A 20,978-nucleotide genomic window follows, 5' to 3' on the forward strand; every position below is an offset into this window, starting at 1 on the left:
CTTCCTTCCTTCCTTCCTTCCTTCCTTCCTTCCTTCCTTCCTTCCTTCCTTCCTTCTCTGAGCCTTGTGTGGATGCAGTAATCAAGGATTCCTCTCACGCTGTGCTGCAGCTCCCAGTTATGGGTCTCTGTGCAGGAGCCCCCACACGTGGCTTGGATAGAGGGTGGATGGTGAAGCTCCTTCCCCGCCCTCTGCAAAGCCTCTGTTAGGCTGTGGCTCCCCAGTGCCCATCAGCCCAGTCTGAAGCCATATTTGAACTCGGGTCCTCCTGATTCCAGGCCCTGCACTCTGTCCACGGTGTTACTCAGCTGTTTGCCAAAGGCTTTGCAGAAATCCAAGGAAACTGTCTGCAGTATCCCTCCCCCACCCTGCCACCCTCCCAGCAGGAGGCTGTGGGAGGAAGGAGGAGGCAGGGCTATTGGTCAGGTGACTGTTGGTCCCCTCCCCCTGCCTTGTGCTGGGCTGATCTGCTGGCACAGGGCTGGGGAACCTGCGGCCTCGAGGCCACGTGTGTCCCTCTGGGTCCTTATGTGGGCCCTTTACTGAATCTAAACTTCAAAGGGCCATACTCGAGGACCTAGAAGGCTGCATGTGACTTCGAGGCCACAGGTTCCCACCCCTGGGCTGGAGGCTCAGTCTGCTGCTTGCAGTCCTGATTCCAGCAAGAGAAGGAGCTCAGGAAGACACCCTCAGCATAGTCCTAAGGCACAGGTTTGACCGAGTCACTCCCCAGCTCTGGGAGCTCGAGTGGCTCCCTATCACTCCCAGGATCAAGTACAACAGCCTCTTTTTGGCTTTTAAGGCCCCCTTCTTCCCAGTCTTACTTCCCATTTTTGCCTACTCATACCTTCTGTTCCAGATGGAATAAACTGCTTTGTGCACATGTTCCGAGGGCTGCTCCCCTGTGCCTCAAGTGCACTCTCTCCTTTCCTGGGCCTTGCAGAACCCTTTTCTTCCTTCACGGTTTAGATCAGACCTCTCTCCTTTCACCAAGCCTTCCCTGATTCACTGTGTCCTCCTCCCTGTCCCTTCCAAGCCCAGTCTCTCCTTGAATTACCAGAGCTTTACTATCTGCTTCCATATCCTGTCCCCAGTAGAGAGCAGGCACCAATTTCCTCTTTGGCTCTGTAGCCCATACCTAGCACAGTGCCAGGCACAGAAGAAATGCTTCATTGACGTTTTGAATTGAGTGTTTCAAGACCTCAGGCCAAGAGCCAGTGGATCGCCAGGAAATGCTCACCTCTCCATTGAAGAAGCAGAAAATAGTTGCCACAAGCAAGCCCTATACACAAAAACAAGAGGAAAGAAGAAATGCAGGAAATGGGGTGTCAGTGATTGCTGGGTCATTGTGTATTTTTAAGTAACAGGACTCAGAGGGATGAGGGGCCCGGCTCTGGCATTAACCAGCTATGTAGCCTTGAGTAAGATTTTTGATCTCTCATGGCCTCAGTTTCCTCAACTGCAAAATGAGAAAGACCCTCCATCTAATGTGCCTTCCAATTTCAACAGTATCTGCATTTTTATTAAATGGGACATTTATGACCTGGAGAGCCCCTGGAAGGCCAAGGTGGCCAAAGAGTTGGGCTTGGTCAGTCTGGAGAAGAGGAGGCTCAGGGGGATAAGAGGAAGGGGAATTAGCCTTGTTCTGTTCCACTGCAAAGGGCCAACCTGAGAGCAACGCCAGAAACTGCAAAGGCGGACTGGGGCTCAAGGCCAGAAACAAAACAAAACAAAACTACCTTCCAGCAAAAGCTGTGGGAGGCCATGGCTTCTTTCCAGGGAGGGCTTCAAGCAAAGGTTGGATAACCGTTTATATATATATATATATATATATATATATATATATATATATATATATAGTGTGTGTGTGTGTGTGTGTGTGTGTGTGTATTCTTACTCAGCCTGGCTGGCACCAGACAGCCTCCCAAACTCAGGCCACCTCTCAGATTCTGTGATTTGGGACAGATGGCTCAGGGCTTCGGGTTCAAAGCTGAATTACTGCAGCTGGAAAAGATTTGGTGACTTACCCACAGTCACAACAGCTTGGATGGAGGATGGAGTATAAGTAAATCAGTGCTTGGCAGGCCTTGAAGTGCCTGTAAATGCACAGCCCGCCTCCTCCTCCTCCCCCCTCCTTCCTCTTCCTCCTCTCCCTCCTCCTCCTCCCCCTCTTCCTCCTCCTCACTAATATTTCTTGCTGTGGCTTTTAAGCATTGGGCATCTGTTCCGAGTCTAGAGCTCTTTCTTTCGCAACCACTCAAGCTCTATCATTTCTTGGATGCTGGAACTTGGTATGGGCTGAGCACCTGTCTACATGTTCTCCGCCTGAGGCCTGATGTAAATGGCCCAGCCCGGATGAAGGCAGGACATGCCCGAGCTTCTCTGGGAAACTGCAAAGTAATTACAGAGCCCTCCCAGGAGGCATCTCGGATGCCTTGCATTCACCTCGTTTCATCAATTCGGAAACAACCAATTAACCCCCCCCCCCCCAACTTAATAGAGTCTTTGCCGCCTAATGACTCTGAGGCCTGGAGTGACTGATGGTGGCAGGCTACGCGCTCTGGCTGCCCCCCCCCAAGGGGCACCCCGGGAGGGCTGGGGAGGGCTCCGAGTCTGCAGGGAAGCCCCAGGGAGCAGTAGAGGGTTCTGGAGCCCCAGGCCGGGGGCGCGTCCCTACCTGGTAGTGCATGAGGACGTGCATGACGTAATCATAGACTTCTCCGGCCAGCTTGCTCTCGGGCCGCCAGGGGATCACTACAAACTGGATGCCCAGCAGGGGCACGAGGATGAGCGCTGCGCGCACGGCCTTCAGGTACATGTTGGACTCGGCACGGTGGCTGTCGCGGAGCTTGGTCACCAGCACTCGCACGATGTTAAGGAGAAAGAAGAAATTCACCTGGAAGATGAGGGCGGGCTTGGGCTTAGCTGGAGCCCATGGGGCCAGTGAGACCCCTCCCTCCCTTCTGCGGGCCCCCCCCCCAGCTCTCCCCCCACGTCCCCTCCCCCCTGGACTGCCTGGAGCCGGGAGGGGAGGGGAAGATGCAAGGCACGAACGCAGCCCTTGCCTACCTATGCCACTTAACCTGCCAGGGACGTCAGAGGTCAGAGCGGATGGCGTTCCAGGACTGGGGGGGGGAGGGGGCGGGCGGGGAGAGGCCCCACAGCCCAGAGGTGGGGGCGGGGGGGGGGGGGGGGGCAGAGACAAGGCCTACAGTCTAGAGGTGGAGAGTCTTGTTGGTGGACCAGCCGGGAGGCCAGTACTGTTGGGTCAAACAATATGTGGGGTAGGGTAAGGTGTAACAGGACTGGAAAGGGAGGAGGAGGCTGGGTTATGAGGGCTTTGAAGTCCACACAGAGCATTTTGCATTGAATTCTGGAGGTGATAGGGAGCCAGTGGAGTGTGGAGCAGAATGGGTTTAGGAGGAAAGATAAGTTCCATTTGGGACAGATTAAGTGCAGGATGTCCACTGGACATCTCAAGATGTCTGAAATGCAGAGAGATCAGGACAGAAAAGGCAGATGTGAGAATCCCCAGCATAATGGTTATTAAATCCACGGGCGCTGATGAGCTCAGCCAGTGAAGCAATGTTATGGGAGAAGAGAAGAGGCAGGGCAGAGCCCCAAGGGCACCCAAGGTTACAGGGTGTGATTCGGAGGAGGATCTGGCCAAGGAGACAGAGGAGCAGCGGTCAGAAAGGGAGGAGGAGAACCAAGAGAGAGAGGGGGGGTGCCCCCCAATGTCTAGAAAGAGGAGAGTATTATTATGGAGGTGATAGTGACCCATGTTGTCCAAGGCTGCAGAGAGGCTGAGGAGAATGGGGACTGAGAAAAGGCTATTGGGTTTAGTAATTAAGGGATCACTGGTTACTTTGGAGAGGGCAGTGTGGGTAGAAGGATGAGGTCAGAAGCTGGATCGTAGGGGCCTAAGGAGAGAAAGGGAAGACACCAACCAGGCTGGTGTATCAGCTAACAAGCTCTACCCTGGCTCTGGTTCAGCATCTGAGCACAGGAGTGTGGGGGAGCTGGGGACCTCGTGCTCAGACCTAGGGATGTGCGCAATAGTTGTGACTGGACAAAGCTGTGGTCAGCAAACTGCCTTCAACGCCCTAACATCCTTCTGGTCAGGTGATCATCTCCCTTCTGGAGAAGCCTTCCCCACCCCCTTGCCCCCTGGGCACAGGCCCTAGGTTCTCTGCTGGGTTTTAGCTAGCCACCAGCTAACCTTGGGATGAGTAGACCTGGAGATAAGCTGTCCTTGCCACTGACCCCCACTGTCACCCTGAAGGGTAATGGTGTGACATTCTGTGATCCTGGGACCAGGGGTATTTTAGAAGGGGATTTATCCTCAAGAACCCTTTGGGGTTTAGGGGTTTAATGACCTGGAGGAAGGGTCTCATAAATGCCAGTTGGGTTGGAATGAACAGAACCTGCCAGTGGTGGCCTGAGGGAGCTGTCCATCTCTGGCGGGATGCAGCCTGAGGGACCATGCCCTAGGTTCTGTGTGCTGGTCCTGGCACAGAGGGCCCTCCCTTGGGAGGTGGAGGGCTGGCCTGCAGGGTGTGGGGGTGTCAGACCCCCTGAGAGCCTTGGTGTCTCCTCCCAAGCCAGCCTCTGCCAGACTGGAAGCAGGAGGACCTGAGTTCCAATATGGCCTCAGAAGCAGAAGGGTTTCTACAGTGCCTTGTGAATCTTACCTCACTGGGTCCTCCTAACAGCCGTGGGAGGGAGGGGCTATTATTAGACCTGTTTTATGGAATCAGAACAGGGTCACCCAACTGGAAAGTGTCTGAGGCTGCATTTGAACTAAGATCTTCCTGACTCCAGGCCTGATGCTCTATTCACTGCTTCTGACCTCCCCTCTCCCCACCCTAGATACACAAAAACCTTGACTGGCTGTGTGACCTTGGGCAAGTCCCTTCCCCTCCTGCCAGCTTCAGTTTCTTCATCTGTAAAAGGTAACAATGGCTCCTACCTCATGCACAAGGCTGGCAGACTGACCCCCTGCTGGGGCTGCTCAGAAGGGGGCCTGCTAGGGAGCTGTGGAATGACAGAGGGCCTAGAGCACTGGGGCTGTTGCCCCAGGAAGCCTCTGGTGCGTGGGCTGGGTCCAGGACAGATGAGCTTGCCTGAGGGTGTGGCTGGGAAACTCACTTGCTCCGTCTCCCCTTTGCTGCAGAGGGTCCCCAGGAGCTGGTCTTCTCTCCTGGGGCTGGGAGCCCTCTGGACTCCCTGGCCCCTGCCCCAGAGAGGCATGTCAAGGGGAAGGGGGAAGAAAGGAGCATCTCCATAGCCCCGCTATGTGCCAGGCATGTTAGGAATGTTCTCTAGCTTGAAGCATCCGGCCCAGGCTTAGGTTACTTCCAGGGAATCTCTGCTGTCTCCTGTTCTCCAGGTTGAACAACAGGACTGGGGTCCTGAGGCTCACACTTTCCCATGGGGAGGTGTGGAAAGACAAGATCATGAGTCACCTCTGCCAAACCCATTCCTCAGAGCTGGGGTTCGCCACCAGCCCCTCTCTACTGAAGTCCTTGTGTGCTGTTGGGGCCTGCCCAGGCCTGCCCTGCCTCATGGTCAAGGTCAAGTCTAGATGCTCTGAGGGGACATACCTGGGGAAAGAGAGTCTTGGGCTGGTTCTACCGACCAGGAATCATCTACTGACTGGAAAGGACTCTTTGTGTTATACTGATTAGCCCCACTAATGAACGTAGCCAATCTGGACTCACCAGCAGAGCTGCCATGATGGGTGCGTGGATGATGTACAGCAGGTGGGTGTCCACACTCATCCAGCAGCTGCCAAGGAAGCACAAAGTCAGTCCCAGTCTGGGGTGGGAGGATGTCACGGTGAGCAAGGGTCAAGGTCAATGGGGCTCTTACTTGTCATTGAAGAACTTGGTTCTGGAGACAGCGTGAATGCAGGCTGGTATCAGCGGGAAGCCTGGAAAAGAAGAGGGCCCCAAGGTAGCAGCAGCTGTTTGCTATTCCCTTGCCTGAAAGAAGGCCCTTCAGCACACTTAGGGATTCAAGGACACTTTCTATACTGTGGGCCCTCGCCATCCACCTGTACATGGGGATTCAAGGACTCTTGCTATAATGTGTGGGTCCTCACCATCCATGGACATGAGGTGTGAGAGTTCTCTCCCCCTCCCCTATCCCCGCCAGTAGAATGTAAGCCCATGGAAAGCAGCCATTAGAAACCTCAGCTTCTAGGGCAGATTGAGGATTTAACCAGTCAATACACAAGCACTTATCAACCATCCATTCCATATGAGGCAAGGGCTAGCCACTGGACATGAGACAAATGGGAACACTTTCTGAGGAGACAACATGGCAGTGTGAAGTGGTGGATCAAACACTGGACTTTCAGTCAGGAGGACTTTAGTTTGAATTTGGCCACAGACCCTTCTTAAGCTCAGTTGACCCCAATTTCCTCATCTGTAAAATGGGACTAATAGTTATTATGTATGTATGGGAACTGGACCTTTGGCTTCATTGCTTTAGGATCTCTCAGATAAGGAGACACCTATTAAGGTGGGTTGGTGCGTCCTCTGAAACTTATGGTCTTAGAGAGCTTCCTGGGGCACCAAGAGGTTAAGTGACTTGTTCAGGGTCACACAGTTAGTATGTGTCAGAGGCAGGACATGGACCCAGGACTTCCTGGCTTCAGGGCCAGCACTCTGCCCACTTTGTTCTCTTTCTCCACCCCCCTCTTCTTCTCTCTCCATATCTCCATTTCTGTCCTCTCTTTTTCTTCCCCGTTTCCCTCCCTGCTTCTCTCTCTATGTCTGTCTGTCTGTCTGTCTGACATTTTCTTTCCCTCTCCTTCCAGAATAAAAACAAGGTAATTTTGAGGGGAGGGCAGGAGCATCTGGAAGGATCCTGAAAGATGGGACTTCAGCTGAGTTTTGAAGGAGTGCCTTCCACTGAGATGGAAAGTACCTCAGAGGTCATTTACTTCTATGGTGCCTTGTTTGACAGGCTTGTAGAGATGAAGATGAAGTCACATGGGGAGTAGAAGGCAGAGCTGGGATTTGAACCCAGGCACTTGGACTCCAAATCCAGAGTTCCTTCCCAGTCCCATGCTGCTTCTCATTAGCTAAGGATATTAGGTAAGAAGGATTTTTCATGGTGGAATTTGGCTATGGTCTCCTATAACCTGTTTAAGAGAGGGCACATTTTCTATCTGTTTGGTGCTTTGAATGTGTGTCCTTCTTGGAAGCATTGCCCCCTCCCCCGTGAAGCCCCCACTATGCTCATCTCTGTGTGTCAGAAGCCCCCTTCTGAGGAGGGGGAGGCGGCCATACGTACCCCAGCCCAGAAGGTAGTACCAGTGCAGCCTGTGCTCCTCAGCAAACACAGCCACCACGATGAGAGTATGCAGGTAGATTCCCTCACACAGCATCCAGAAGTAATTGCAGCCCATCATATATTGGTGGAAGAACTGTAAGACCTTGCAGCTCACCTGCAGGGGCAGCACCAGGAGAACATTCAGCTGAAGAGCCAGTGAAGGCTGCTGTGTGCCTGCCCCTGGGTGCCTGCCCTCACCCGCCAAAGGCCAGGTTCAACCTCTTCCTCCCCTGCATCCCTGATGGCCCATGCAAGCAGAGTAGCTGCTAGGGGCCTAGAATGTGGAACAAGTCTGGGAGAAGCTCACTCAGGTCTAGATGTCAAAATGGGGCAACCCCTGTGGAAAGCCCTGCCCACTGCTCGGAGGGGCCCCAGACTCCTGATAGACTATAGGACATTGGGTGAGCTTCCTATGCCCGGGGCAGCAACTTTGGGGGCCAGGGAGTCAAGCACTGGCCACTTTCCCCTTCACTGATGGCTTCGTGGGCACTTTCCTTGGGGATGATATGATTTCCACATTGTTATTTGAAAGGTGGGAGGTGCTTCATGGCCTCCGCTCATGCCCTGGCTTGGAGTTCATTACAGGGTTCTGATCTGTCCTGCCCCCACCTCCACCCCTGGCTCTCAGTAGTCAGTCATTCATTGACCTGGAGGCCTCTGTGCAATGTCAACAGGCTTGGCATTTGAGTTTCAAGGCAATGCCAGTTAGCACAAGCCTAGAAGGGTCTTCCATACTGGACAGGTTCCCAGGATAGACCTCACAGTTGCTCAAATCTATCTTCCAGGACCAACCTAGTCAATACAGAAATATTTACCTCTAGCAGACTGGCCACTTTGGGGTGAATTCTTTGGTCCTGGCAGCCCATGGGGCAGAATGTAAAAGGATCCTCTGTCCTGTGAGGCCCCCTCTGCTTCTTCAGCCACAGTGGACATGTGGTAGAAAGTGGGCACACTAACAACCACACACAATCTTTAGACCATCTATGACCCTCTGCTAAGCTTTACATGTGGCATTCTTGTCCAGTGGCCATCAAGTACACTTGTTGCCGGAGGAACTGAGTGGCATCCATCCTGACATTCTCAGTGGCAGTATGATAGCTCATGGGATCTTCTCAGAGGCAAGGAAAGGTGTTGGCCCCAAAGCTGACAAGAAATAGAATCTTGTGGGGCCCTGTGTCATCTACTGCAAGGCTCATCATTGGTGCTGTAAAAAGACCACCTTGAAAGCAATTGTCTGTGATACTCCAATGCTCACTACCAGGGAGGAGAAGGAAGGAGAGGGCGATCTGCTAGAAATTAGAGAAGCGCACACTTCACTACTCTGATGTCGATGCAAAGGTGGGCACGATAAAGGAGGGAAAGATATTTTTAAGAAGGGGCTGGAACAAGAAGTGAGAGAAACGCAAGGTTTCTAGACCATGTACAGGCAGCGCAGTGATTCTGCAGTTGTGTCTGACTCTTTGTGACCTCCCTGGTTTTTTGCAAAGACACTGGAGGGCTTTGCCATTTCCTTCTCCGGCTCATTTTACAGATGAGAAACGGAGACACACAGAGTGAAGTGACTCCCATGGCTGGGAAGTGTCTGAGGCTGGAAGATGAGTCTTCCTGACTCCAGATGCTCCATGCACTACGGTGCCCCATGGTGGCTGTAGGTGTGGACACTTCATGCCTACCTATCACTTAACTGAGGTGAGACTTAAAGCGAAGCGCTTTACTGGCTGCACATGTGTCACTGCATCGTCACTGCATCGTCACTGCAGTCACCATCATTGTTGTCACTGTTATCACTGTCACCATTGTCACCGTCATCATCATCATCAATCATTGTGGCCGTCAATGTCATCTCCATTCAGGTTTGTGATAGGAATGGCATCTAAAGATTCCCCTGTATTGGCTTGGATTTTCAAATTGATTGTGTTAAAACCCAGAGCTTGTTAATCCCACCTGTGGGATGGACTTGTTGATGTGAAAAGAGAGTCCTGAACTGGGAGGAGCTGGTGACGTAGATTTGGAGAGACAAGAGAGAGGCAGAAGAACTTTTTGGAAGCAGCACCTCGTGGAGGAGAGAGAGAGACTGAGAAGGATTGCTGGGACTCACTTTGAGAGGTGTTCTGTGATTTGATCTGAATTCTGGGAAGCCGTTGTTGAGAGTCCCCCGGCTTTGAAAAACCCAGATGTGGAAACCCAGATGTTGACTGGGTATGGATGTAATGGTTGGACAGTTTGGAAATCTGTCTACTTGATCTGTTTCTGTCTTGATAATTCTGCCTGTATGCTTTGAAGTTCGGGGTGCTGACCTTTTCCCCTGAACAAGGTAAACGATATATGTCTGACTGATTAAAGTAAGCTTGTTAACCCATTTTGAGTTGCTTTCCTTTAACAAAGCAGATCCAAGAACCTGTGGTAGCAGCAAACCCTGAGGACGCGGGGTGCTTGCCGCCACAAAATGGCGTCACGAACAGGATCTGCAGAGTAAAAGGAAAGTATGGGGGCTGGGATAATTGTTTGTTTCCCAGTTGTGGTAGCTGTGATTCTGTGGAGCTGTGGAGCAGGAGAGAAGAATGGCCTGCATGAAGATTTCGCTGAGCTGAGAGCAGGAATGGTGAGCTGCCTGCATCGAGACCTGGGCAGAAGCCAGGAGCGGCTGCTGGCTGTGGGAGGAGAAGGAGGAGCCCAGGAGTTCGGAATTCAGCCACCGGAAAAGATAAAAACCAAGCCAATACAGGGGAATCTTTAAATGCCATTACTATCACAAGGTTCCACGAGGCCAGCTTCCCAGGCAGACCACGGCGGAGGAGAAGCTGGCCTGCCAATCATTTGGAAAAGATCGGAGGTCTTTAGTGACTTGGAAACTCAATCAGAACTGAACCCTGGGAAAGCGCAAGCCATCCTGGGCAAGAGCTGCAGAGGGTCTTGAGACTGGGGAGGGGATCACTCCGTCATCTTTCAATGGTGAGTCTGGGCTTCAGGTCTGTAGATGCCAACTTAGGAAGAATACTGGTGAGCTGCAGAGCACCCAGAGAAGGGCAACAGGGATGGCGTGGGTGGGGTATCAAGTTCATGCTCCATCTCTGCTGGTTGGAGGGAATAGGGAGGCCGGGCTGTATTCAACTTTTTTAAAGAGAGTTTTGGAAGAGAGAGAGAGGCTAATTCTACTTAGCCTCAGAGGAGAGAAGAAGGAGCAGTGGGTGAAACCGGCAAAGAGGCTAGCTTAGGCGATGTCTGGAAAAACTTTCCCAAGAATAAGTCTGTTCAACATTATACAAAAAGAAGGAAATTATGGCTCAGAATAGAATTTTGGGAAAACTAGATGTGATTGACTTCTTGTGTTTATTGAATGGCAATCCTAAGGTATTATTAGGTATTCATGATTTTCAGCATTTCATAGATAAGTCATAAATGATGGTTAGAAAGGCAGAAATATTAAAGACACTCATTAAAAACCAAAATGTAAAACTGTGATCCTCCTGAGTGGGAAAACAAAAGGAGCAGACCCAATGACAATTAAATAATGACATCATAAAAATAAATGGGTTAAGGAACAAATCGCAGAAACAACAAATTACTGCTTTCTTCAAGAGAATGAGAATGATGAGATAACAGATGGAAATCTGCAGAACGCAGTCAGAGCAATTCTTGGAGGAAGCTGTATCTCTGAATACATATGAACAAATGGGGAGGGGGGAGAGAATCGAGTTGATTTAACAGGCAACTTAATAAGCGGATGAACTTGTGAATCAACTTAATGAACTTGTCCCTTTCTGGACGACTGTGCCCCAGGACCTACTCTCTGGATGGGTGAGTTCCTGGCTGAGATCTTCATTTCCTGAGTAGCCTCCCTCCACTCCCAGCTCACCTTGCTGGGCAGACTCCCCTGCTTCTTCACTACATACCTCAAAGCCCTCCACTAGCACCCTTCACTCTCCCTACTCCCTTCCTTGAGAGAAGAGGATGTCTTCTATCCTCAGTTCTTAGCACAGTGCCTAGCACATAGTAAACACTTAATACATGTATACATGTTCTCCTCTCCCTCTCTCTCTTCTCCCCCCTCCCTCCCCTCCCCTCCTCTCCCCTCCCCCCCCTCACCAGTAACACCAAAATATGCACAAAAGTAGGATTTTTGAGAAATCAAAGGAAGGATAAAAAAGTTGAAAACAAAAACCCCTGGACCAAGAAACAAGATAAACAGCTGGTTGTTTTCAAGGAGCTACAAGATAAGCAAACCTTTGGCTAATTTGATAAAAAGACGCGGAAAACTGAATGGCCGATTTTTCAATAATGAGAACGCAACCCTTAGAGCAAATAGAGAGAAACTAGAGACATTATTAGACATGACTACGACAATGATGTTAAACCATAACACATCTGAAAACCTGAATTAAATACATAAATACTTTTAGAAAAAGCTAAAATTATATTCATACTTCCCTCCAAATCCATCCCTTTTCAATACTTTCCCATTTCTATTTGTGGCACCTCCATCCCTCTTATAAACCAGGTCTCAGCCTGGACTCTTCCCTCTCCCTCAACCCCTGTATCTTTCCAGTTGCCAAGCCTTGTTGATCCTATGCCCACCACATTGCTCATATCCACCCCCATCTCTCCATTCCTCCCACTTTTCCCATAGCTCATGTCCTCATCGGACCCTTTGGCAGCCTTCTAGGCCTCCCTTCACTCAGATGCCAAACTGATGGGACTAAAACAGAGCCTTGACTCTGCTCAAAATCCCTCTTGGCTCCTCTTGCCTGCGGATAAGTTATGAATGCTCTGCCTGACCTTTACTGCCTTCCACAGTCTCATTCTGTACAGCTTCCCTTCCCACACTGGTTCAGTCCAGCTGCTCTGCTAGTTCCTGGTCTTCCTTCATGCCTGGGGCCCAGCCCGGCCTCACCTTGGGCTCATTGAGCTAGCCCAGCTCAGGGACCAGCTCTGTACTCGGCCTTTCTTTCTCTTGTTAGTAGTGTTCTTGCCCTCATGTAAATACTTTGTATTGCTTGGTGTGTACTTGGTACATCCCAGTTGTATCCTACTAGAAGGGTGAACACTCCTGGGGGCAGGGACTTTTTTTTGTCTTTGAATGTGCCTTAAATACATTAGGTGCTATTAAGATAATAATGTTTGTTGAATAAAATAAAAAGTATAAAACTTCAAATTAACAACAACAACAAAAAAGAATCTAAATGTTCCTGTCTCAGAAAAAGAAATCAAGGGGGTTATAAATGAATTCCCACAGAAAAAACCTCCTGGTCCAGATGCATTTATAAGCTAATTCAATTAAACACTTAAAGAGCAATTAATCCTTATGTAATATAAACTTCTCACAGAAATAGAGAAAGCAGCACTCTATCAAACTCCTTTTCTGAGACAAATATGATCCCAATGCACAAACTTGGTAGTGATAGAACAGAAAAAGAAATCTTTAGATGAATATTGCTAATGAAGATTGATACTAAAGTAGTAAATAAGTCATTAGCAAAGGGTATGGCTACATATTAAAAATATTCATTATAAACACATTACATTTGTAATTAAGTAACTAAGAATGCCCAATAATGATCATGAAACAGTAGGAGTAGTGCTCCATGAGAGGATTCTGGAGGAAAGAACATAGTTTCAAATCCAAGATTACTACTTGTAGAACCTTGAGAAAGTCAATTAGCTTTTCTGGTCCTCAGTTTCCTTGTTTGTAAAACGTAGAGCTCATATTAGATAACTTCTAGTGTCTGATGTTTGAAATACTTAAGAAAGCACTGCAACACTTAATCCTATTACTGACAAGACCAACAATCATACAAGTTATAGCAACAGATAAAGAAAAAGGCTGACAACAGTTAGGACTCATCTCCATCAAATCCACTGAGCTGCCAGTGATCTTTCTCAAGCACAGATCTGAGCACATCAGTATGCTCCTCCTCAAAAACTCTATTGGCTCCCTAGTACTGCCAAGATCCAGGAGAGAATCCGCTGTCTGGCTTTTAAAGCCCTTCAAACTGGCTTCCCCCTCCCCCACTTCCAGTTTTCTTGTATTTCACTGCCCTGCACATCCTGCCCATGATATTCTGTCTCCCAACTGCCTGCTTTTTCTCTGGCTCTCTCATGGTTGGAATCCTTTGTCTTCTTGCTCCTGCATTTCACCTTCCCTGAATTACTTCAAGACTATGTCAAACCCCACCTTCTTCAGGAAGCCTTTCTCACTCCTGTACCCTTTCCCTATGAGATGACATGCCATTCACCCCCAGAGTTGTCTCCCCATCATAATGTGAGCTTTAGTGTTTCCATGCAGGAATTTTCTCTTGGCATTTCTTGGGAAATTTATATTTTTCTAACTCTGAAATCCCACTGGAAAAAAAAAGTCAGGAAATTGGATAACTCTCCTGTGAGAATTGAAGGTTAACGATGAACATTGCTGGTTTGAAGGAATCCACTGACATTAAGTCAAAAGCAAAAGCAGGAAATGGTGATATACAGAGGATTCATAAAATCCAGCATTTACATCTCCCAGCAAGGTGAATGGCACCACACAGAATTGCACATTAAAATGGCTAATTTAAGGACTTATTTTGCTTCCAAATCTTGTTATTTCTTGGAACATCATTCATAGGATGTGTATAAAGTATACTACACATACATACTTATTAATATTTATTTTGTTTGCAAGAATCACTCACCAACAGAGGATACAAACATATTCTACCTAGTAATCGCTGCTGACATTTTCTACCATTTGATTATTTGTTATAGGCTATAATTCTTTGTAAATATGACTGTACTTAATATTTCTCATTAAGCACTGCTTCAACATCCATTAACAGTGAGTAAAGAGTACTAAGAATGTTGGAAAATAAAGGAAATCAGTCAGCTCCTTGCCAGATATGCTTTAAATCATTTTTATAATAGTGACTCATAATAACAAGTCATGCATTTATTATTAAATATTTTCAGAAACTCTCTGAAATTTTTATTATAGCCCTACCATGGAAAATGATTCATTATTTATTATTATGGTCACTTATCATTTTTTAAAAACATGTAAATAAAATATTATGAAAAAATAAAATAATATGATTTTGGGAACATTCAGGAATTCTGAGCTCTCGCTCTCAAATCTTGAAGATTAATTTCTGTTGAGAACTGGAAACACTAGAGATCCCCTTGGGGGCAGGGGCCATTTTTGGGGCCATTGTATTCTTTGAATTTATTACAAAGTCTTCCCCATAGAAAATGCTTAATAAATGACTGTTGACTAGCTGGGAAAAAAAGGAGTAAAGGACCTTTAATATGATCAAAAGCATTTATCTAAAGCTAAGAGCTGGCATTGTTTGCAATGGAGAAACAGGAGAAGCCTCTCAATAATATCAGGATGTAGCAAAAAAAATATCAATGTTCTACATTCTTTTTGATAACAAGGCTGTCCAGACCAATAAGACAGACAAAAGAAATTAAGGAAGAAGTGTTGGCCTGGAAGATGCAGAATTCTCTGTGTGTATTTGCAGAAGGCATAGTGAGTGTAGTGAATGATTCACTCAGAGAACTCTGGAGAATTACTTAACCAACCCCCCCCCCCCTTCCTGAGACCAGGAGGAACCTCAGTAAAGTCCCAGCACACAAAAGAACTCTGCAGGATAATCATTTTTCTGTACATTGCAAATAGAGAAAAGATGGAAGGAGAATTTCCCTTTAAATCAACCATTCATCAACTATCTGACAATAACCTATTAAGACAGAAGAGATGGATGTCGTTCTGCTCCAGGATGCTCTTCAGACCTTCTGTACCATTGCCCCCACCTGGTTCGGCTGCCTCCACCCCCAGCTCTCCCCACCAACCCTTTTTCCTCCGCTTTTGGGTGTTGTCTTTCCTCATTAGACACAAGCTCTTGGAGATGGTCTTTCTTTGTGCTTGTATTTGCATGCCCAGTTCTTGGCACAGTGCCAGGCACATAGTAAATCTGTGTTCTTGTTGTTGCTGTAGTTAACACAACCACAAACTGCCCTTCAGATAGGGAGGGATCAAAGGTAAAGCATATCAAGTGAAATAATGGGAAAAAAGTAAGAATGGAATTTGACATGGCAGACCTCGACTCTACTGCCACTTAGTAATTACCCATATTTTCTTGTACTGGATAAACAACAGCTGAGGAAATTACTGAACTAGATCAGAGAAGCAAGACCTAGACATGGACAACAAGCTGGGGGTTGGTGAACCCAAGGACACAAACACCTTTTGACAAGGTCTGGGAAGACTGGGAAGCACTTGAGTGGAAAAGAGCTTGAGACCAACCTGTTACATGGAGGATCCTGACAGGCAGCTGCAACTGGCAGCCCTTGCCAGTGCCCAAACCCAAGGGAAGTGTTTGTTCAACAAAAGAAGTATGATAAAATATCACATTTTAAAACTGCCAATATGTGGCCTACAGGTGTCCTCATGGACAAGTTTGACACCACTATCTTGCTCCATATACCAAAGTAACTTTCAAATGGATAAATAATCCATAAGATGTTACCACAGCAAAACTCTTATAGAAGAATGGTAGATTTTGTTATTTTATTATTACCTACAGGCAGGGAAAGAATTTTTTAACTATATAGGATAGAAGTAATTACAAAAGGCAAAACCAGTTCCTTCCATTTAATTTATAAACATTTGCACAAATTAAATCACCAAAGTAAAAAAGCAAAAACAAAAAACAACCCTATAGAATAGGAAAATATTTGCATGCAACTTCTCCATAAAGGTCTGAAATAAAAACTCTATAGGAGATTGACACACATGTGCAAGAGCGAGAGCCTTTCTCCAATAGTTATGACCCCAAAATATGAAGTTTTCAAAAGAAGAAATATCAACTATCAATAATCAAACTACCAACAATCATGTGAAAAATTATTCTATATCTTCACAGAGACACACAAATTAAAGTAACTTGAATATGTTGACTCATATGCATAAAAACAGCAAAGATGGAAAGATTGTAAAAATCCAGCATTGGAGGAACTGTGGGAAGACAAGCAGGTTAATTTACTGCTGGGTGAAACTTTCAATCTGTGTAATCATTCTGGTGAACAATGTACAGTGATAAAAAAAGTTATTAAAGTGTTCAGTCTTTCAACTAGAGTTTATGCTCCAAGGAAGTTATTAACAGCAAGAAAAGACCCATAGGTACAAAAACATGATTGGGAGAAGGGATTAAAGACCAATGGATGAACCTAGAATGGAGTAAGCAATTCAAGGATATCACCAGAAAATGTCCACGACCCTCTAACATAGAGCCCATGTTCCCTCCCCAATGATGCCCTGGCCATATGTGTTCTCTAAACACATGTCTCTCAACATGTGTTTCCTCAGTGCACTTCCTTTCCTACCAATGGTATATCAGTGTATGGGAAAGTGTGTCCCAGGTTTATGTGAAAATGCCCTTCTGACAGTTTCCCTCTGTGCCAGTTCATTAAATGCCTTTGCTTTGAATTAATTGTATCTTAGGGCTGATGTGTAAATACAAACACTCTGGTAGGGGCTTCTTCTAAACAATGGTTTTGAGTGAATGTAGACTCCCAGAATTTCTTGAATCTGGGGTAGCTTCTCAGGCAGAGTCATATGAGAGAGGCTACCCCGATGGTACACTGGGAAAGTCTGAATAGGACAGGGCTTGGCAGGATTTAAAAGCTGGAAGCTTCTGTTACCTGAAGCATTCCCCCTCCCCTCAGGCAACATCTCACAAAGTAAATCCAGGAACATGCAATGCTTACGGGATCTCTCTTCACGAGGTCAGGGTTGGGCACTACTGCAATGAGGTGGACAATTGTGAACAGAGAGTTCAGCACATAAGAGAAGAACAGGTTCTTATGCAGTGTGATTCTCTGGCAGCTGAGGCTCCTGAAAGAGAGACATGGGGGATGCGTTAGTGTCTGTGTGCTGAAGTCAGTGCATCCTAGCCCTTGCCCGATGCGCTTGGGATCAGGGCACTCCATGGACTCCTTGAGGAGTTGCCCAGTTCTGAGGATGACATCTGAGAAGTCAAGAGTTCGGCTTTGGGAATCAGCAGACCCAGACTTAGGCCATTACTTTTTCACTGACTGTGCAGTCCTGGGGAAGAGTGGAGACTATACGCATCCTGCCCCTTTCCCAAGGCTGTGGCAAGGGTCTGTAAAGTCTGAGGATTGAACCCCTGCCTCTCTCCACCAGAAAGCTCTGATGCCCTGCTGAAAAGCACATGAATCACTCAAGGTCTGAGCCCTGACCCTGCTTCCATCAGAAGTCAAAGGTGAAGAAACAAAGTATTGAACTAACGAGATAAATGTCCAGAAAGGAATCAGGAAGGTAATCTGAATAAAGAAGAATGTGTGTGCGCACACATGTAACATGCATGACCTACCCACATGAACATATACATATCTTCACATATACACACATATGGTGTGTGATGCATGGGAGAGGGGTTTGGTCTTGAATGGAGCCCTCTGACTGCCTGAGTGACCCTGAGTAAGTCACAGTGCCCCAGACACCTTATGAGTTTAAGGTCTTCTGGACGCTGAGCTATATCAGGGGAGGGAGCTTCCACACCTGGACTAACATGCATAGATAAAGTCCCAGGCTCCAGGATGCTAATATTCAAATTGCTTTGGAGCATTTCTTTACAACCTTTGAGTTCATCGTAAATAAAGGAGGACAGTCCTCCCTTCCACCCTTCTCACCTGCTAATTCTGGAGACAGAAAAACTGAGCTCAGTCCCCTGCCTCTGAGGCCAAGTTGTGGGCGTGTGACTTCCTGCCCTCTCTGGGCTCTGGATGTCTGACTTGTCAAACAAGGATGTCAGCCACAAGGACCTCTAAGGCTCCTTCCATCCTAATTCCCATGATGCCATGAACATGTCAGGAAGGGTGAGGTAAGGGACTCCTCTGCCTGTGTGCCCTTGCACACATACACACACACACATATATACACATGTTTTAGGTCTGAGGAAAGGTTTGAAGTGGAGGGGCTCATCTTCCTAAGGACTGGAGATGTTTCATCCATCTGGATGGGAGATTTTATTTAGGTAAAGCTACCAGCAATTGGGGGGGGGCAGCTCCCTCCTTCCTCCACCCCCAAAGAGTTTCTCAGAGATCTTACTATTGTGACATTGGCTTTACAGATAAGGAAACTGAGTCTGTGTGGGGTTAAGAGACTTGCTTTGGGGTCTAAGGTAGGATTTGAATTCAGATCTTGGCTCCAAGCCCAGAGCTCTAACTACTATCCTCTCCTATCTGCTCTAAAAATAAGTAGTGGCAGCCTCAAGTCTGCATCTGTTGTCCCCACAGTGAGGCTGGAAGCCTGTTCTGGAAGAACTGACCCCATGAGGAGCCCTGCCCTGCCAAACCCACTGGTGGAAGGCAACCTGAAACTTTGACCTGGTGCCCATCCTAGACAAGATAGAGACAGCTGGGCTGGGGCCAGAACAGAATACCGCTGGGACTTGAGTTGGCTGGCCAACATGGTCAGACACTTGGGCGAGAAACAGGATTCTGAAGAGGAGACTGCACTCTTGGAAATGCCCCTTCAGGGAGCTCTGCTCAGCCCTTCTTTCTCCTTTTTCACTGCAGGCCCAGGCAGGTCTGACAGGGGAGAAGGTGTGAAGCCTAGAAGGGATGGCCATAGTCAACCCTCCCCTCTCCCCACCCAGGGCACAATATGTAAGCCTGGGCAGTGATGGGGAGTGAATGTCACATCTCACCTTTGACCAGGAAGAACTGTTTGTTAGGGCAGTAGGGGATCTGTGGACCATGGGTTCATAAGACACAGAGCTAGCAGGAGCCAACCCCTCTTGTATGATTTGGGAACTTCAGGCCCAAATTCGCAGGCAGGAAGGGGAAAGGCTGAGATTTGAACCCAGGCGTGCTTACCACTCTCTTCACATGGAGACTCCTTTGGACCATTCTCCCATGCTTATTTGAACCCTGTCATTTCAGGGATCCTGCCACCTCCTCCAGACTTTTCATGGGGCCGAGCCAATGAGAAAGAAGGAGAAAAAGCCTTCATTCCCACCCACAGATCACACTGGGTGGGAGGGGAACTGGGCAGCAAGAATCCAGGATGTGTCTGGCTGAGCCAGTCCCTGGAACCCCAAGCTCAGTGGACTTCTCCCTTGGAAAGCCTCTTCCCAGCCCAGACCTGTCAATCAGCGGCAGTTTGGGCTCCAAAGACCCAGGTGTAGGGTAAAGGAAAGGATGGTGCACTGGGAGAACCCAGGAAGGAGGAGCATGGGGTGGGGGTGGGGATGGGGCAGGGGGAAGCTGAGAGGCTGCAAACACCTTCCCCATCCACCCTTGAGGCAGAGCGCCCTGCCCCCCCCCCCACAGCTGTGAGGATCAATGAGGTACTAATTACCAAGTGTTTAGCACAGCACCTGGCATAGAGTAAGTGTTCCATCAATGTTATTGATTATCATTATTCTGGGCAAAGGATGAGGCTTCCTGCTGCCCTGTACTCTGGCCAGGCAGCTCACTTCCTCTAGGTACCCTTGCTGCTGAGGGCTCCCCAGGCAGCTGGCAAGCCCCTCCTTCCTCACAAGGCCAGGCCACCCAGGGCTCCTCCTCCCTGGAATCAAACAGCCATGACCTCACCCTGGGATCCAGCCCAGTCAGTACCAGCACAAATTGCCAGCATCTGGAGGAAGGCTCAGGATGCCTGAGGAGGACCCCCCCCCCCACCTCTGAGCGTCTCTCAGTCCTGGCCATTCACACAGATGTCAGGGTCTTTTCACCCCAATTTTGTTTCCATGAAGTGTAAGAACCTCTCAATGCCAGGGTTCCCCAGAGGACTGTGGAGTGAAGTGCTTGGTGAGAGAGCAGGGGCTGGTGATGGCAGGGGCACACAGCACTGTGGTGCTGGGCAAACGCTTGGCCTCAGGATCTCTGGTGGATGGTGTCTTCCAATAATCTGAGATCTGATGGCAACCAGTAGCCCGGGCAAAGGTTTCACGACTGGAGCCTTCCACAATCCTCACTGGCCGATAGATGAAGAGCCCTATTCTTTTTTCAGTAATGAAAGATACAGTCACAGATCAGAAAATCTCTCTGTCCCTTGAGAGGGATGATACCTGCTTCCCACCTTGGAGGTTTCCTGTCTGTGTGACCTTAGACAAGTCTCTTTCCCTCCATGAGCCGGCCCCCATGTCTTCACCTGTAACTGGTAGGTGTCCCTTCAGGTCCCTGTAATTCTGCAATGTTTGTGACGCTGTTTTTGCAGCCCGGTGGACACATCAGCTCCCTGACAACAGCAGCAAATGTAACACACATGATATACAATGGAATGTGGACTTGTTTTCAGTCATGTCCAACTCTATATGGCCCCATTGGGGGTTTTCTTGCCTCAGATACGGGAGTGGTTTGCCATTATCTTCTCCAGCTCATTTGACAGAGAAGGAACTGAGGTAAACAGGGTGAAGTGACTTGCCCAGGGTTACTCCCTGTAAGTGTCTGAGGTCAAATTTGAACTCGGGAAGATGAGTCTGGCTGACTCCACCGGGGCGCTCTCTGCACTTTGGTACCACCTAGCTGCCCTGTAAAGCTTAGGGGCCCACATGAATTGTAACATGTCCATGGCCTCATACCATGAATGTAACAGAATGTTACCACCTTGTGTCTACAATGTAACATGCAGA

At 48.2% G+C, this 20,978-nt stretch overlaps 2 protein-coding genes across 3 annotated transcripts in view; one reads left to right on the forward strand and one right to left on the reverse strand.

Annotated features, from left to right (window-relative positions):
- The window catches only part of CALCR (calcitonin receptor), a 63,060-nt gene that overhangs the window by 6,761 nt on the left and 35,321 nt on the right, over positions 1 to 20,978 (reverse strand). Inside the window, exons 6-11 of the mRNA XM_069084488.1 lie at positions 17,086 to 17,212; positions 7,306 to 7,459; positions 5,875 to 5,935; positions 5,724 to 5,790; positions 2,678 to 2,896; positions 1,241 to 1,282 (exon numbers count right to left, since the gene is read on the reverse strand). Of these exons, the coding sequence (XP_068940589.1) occupies positions 1,241 to 1,282; positions 2,678 to 2,896; positions 5,724 to 5,790; positions 5,875 to 5,935; positions 7,306 to 7,459; positions 17,086 to 17,212 (670 nt within the window). The remainder of the gene's footprint in view (positions 1 to 1,240; positions 1,283 to 2,677; positions 2,897 to 5,723; positions 5,791 to 5,874; positions 5,936 to 7,305; positions 7,460 to 17,085; positions 17,213 to 20,978) is intronic.
- Positions 6,061 to 20,978, forward strand: part of LOC138158300 (guanine nucleotide-binding protein G(I)/G(S)/G(O) subunit gamma-11-like) — a 273,389-nt gene continuing 258,471 nt past the window's right edge. For both annotated transcript variants that reach the window (XM_069084490.1, XM_069084491.1), the window contains exon 1: positions 6,061 to 6,070. The gene's annotated coding sequence lies outside the window, so the exon portion shown is untranslated. The remainder of the gene's footprint in view (positions 6,071 to 20,978) is intronic.

Source organism: Petaurus breviceps, unplaced genomic scaffold (assembly GCF_028583685.1).
Source record: "Petaurus breviceps papuanus isolate PSGF00001 unplaced genomic scaffold, PetGlider_PUasm1.0 174, whole genome shotgun sequence".
In the NCBI taxonomy this organism is placed as follows: Eukaryota; Metazoa; Chordata; class Mammalia; order Diprotodontia; family Petauridae; genus Petaurus; species Petaurus breviceps.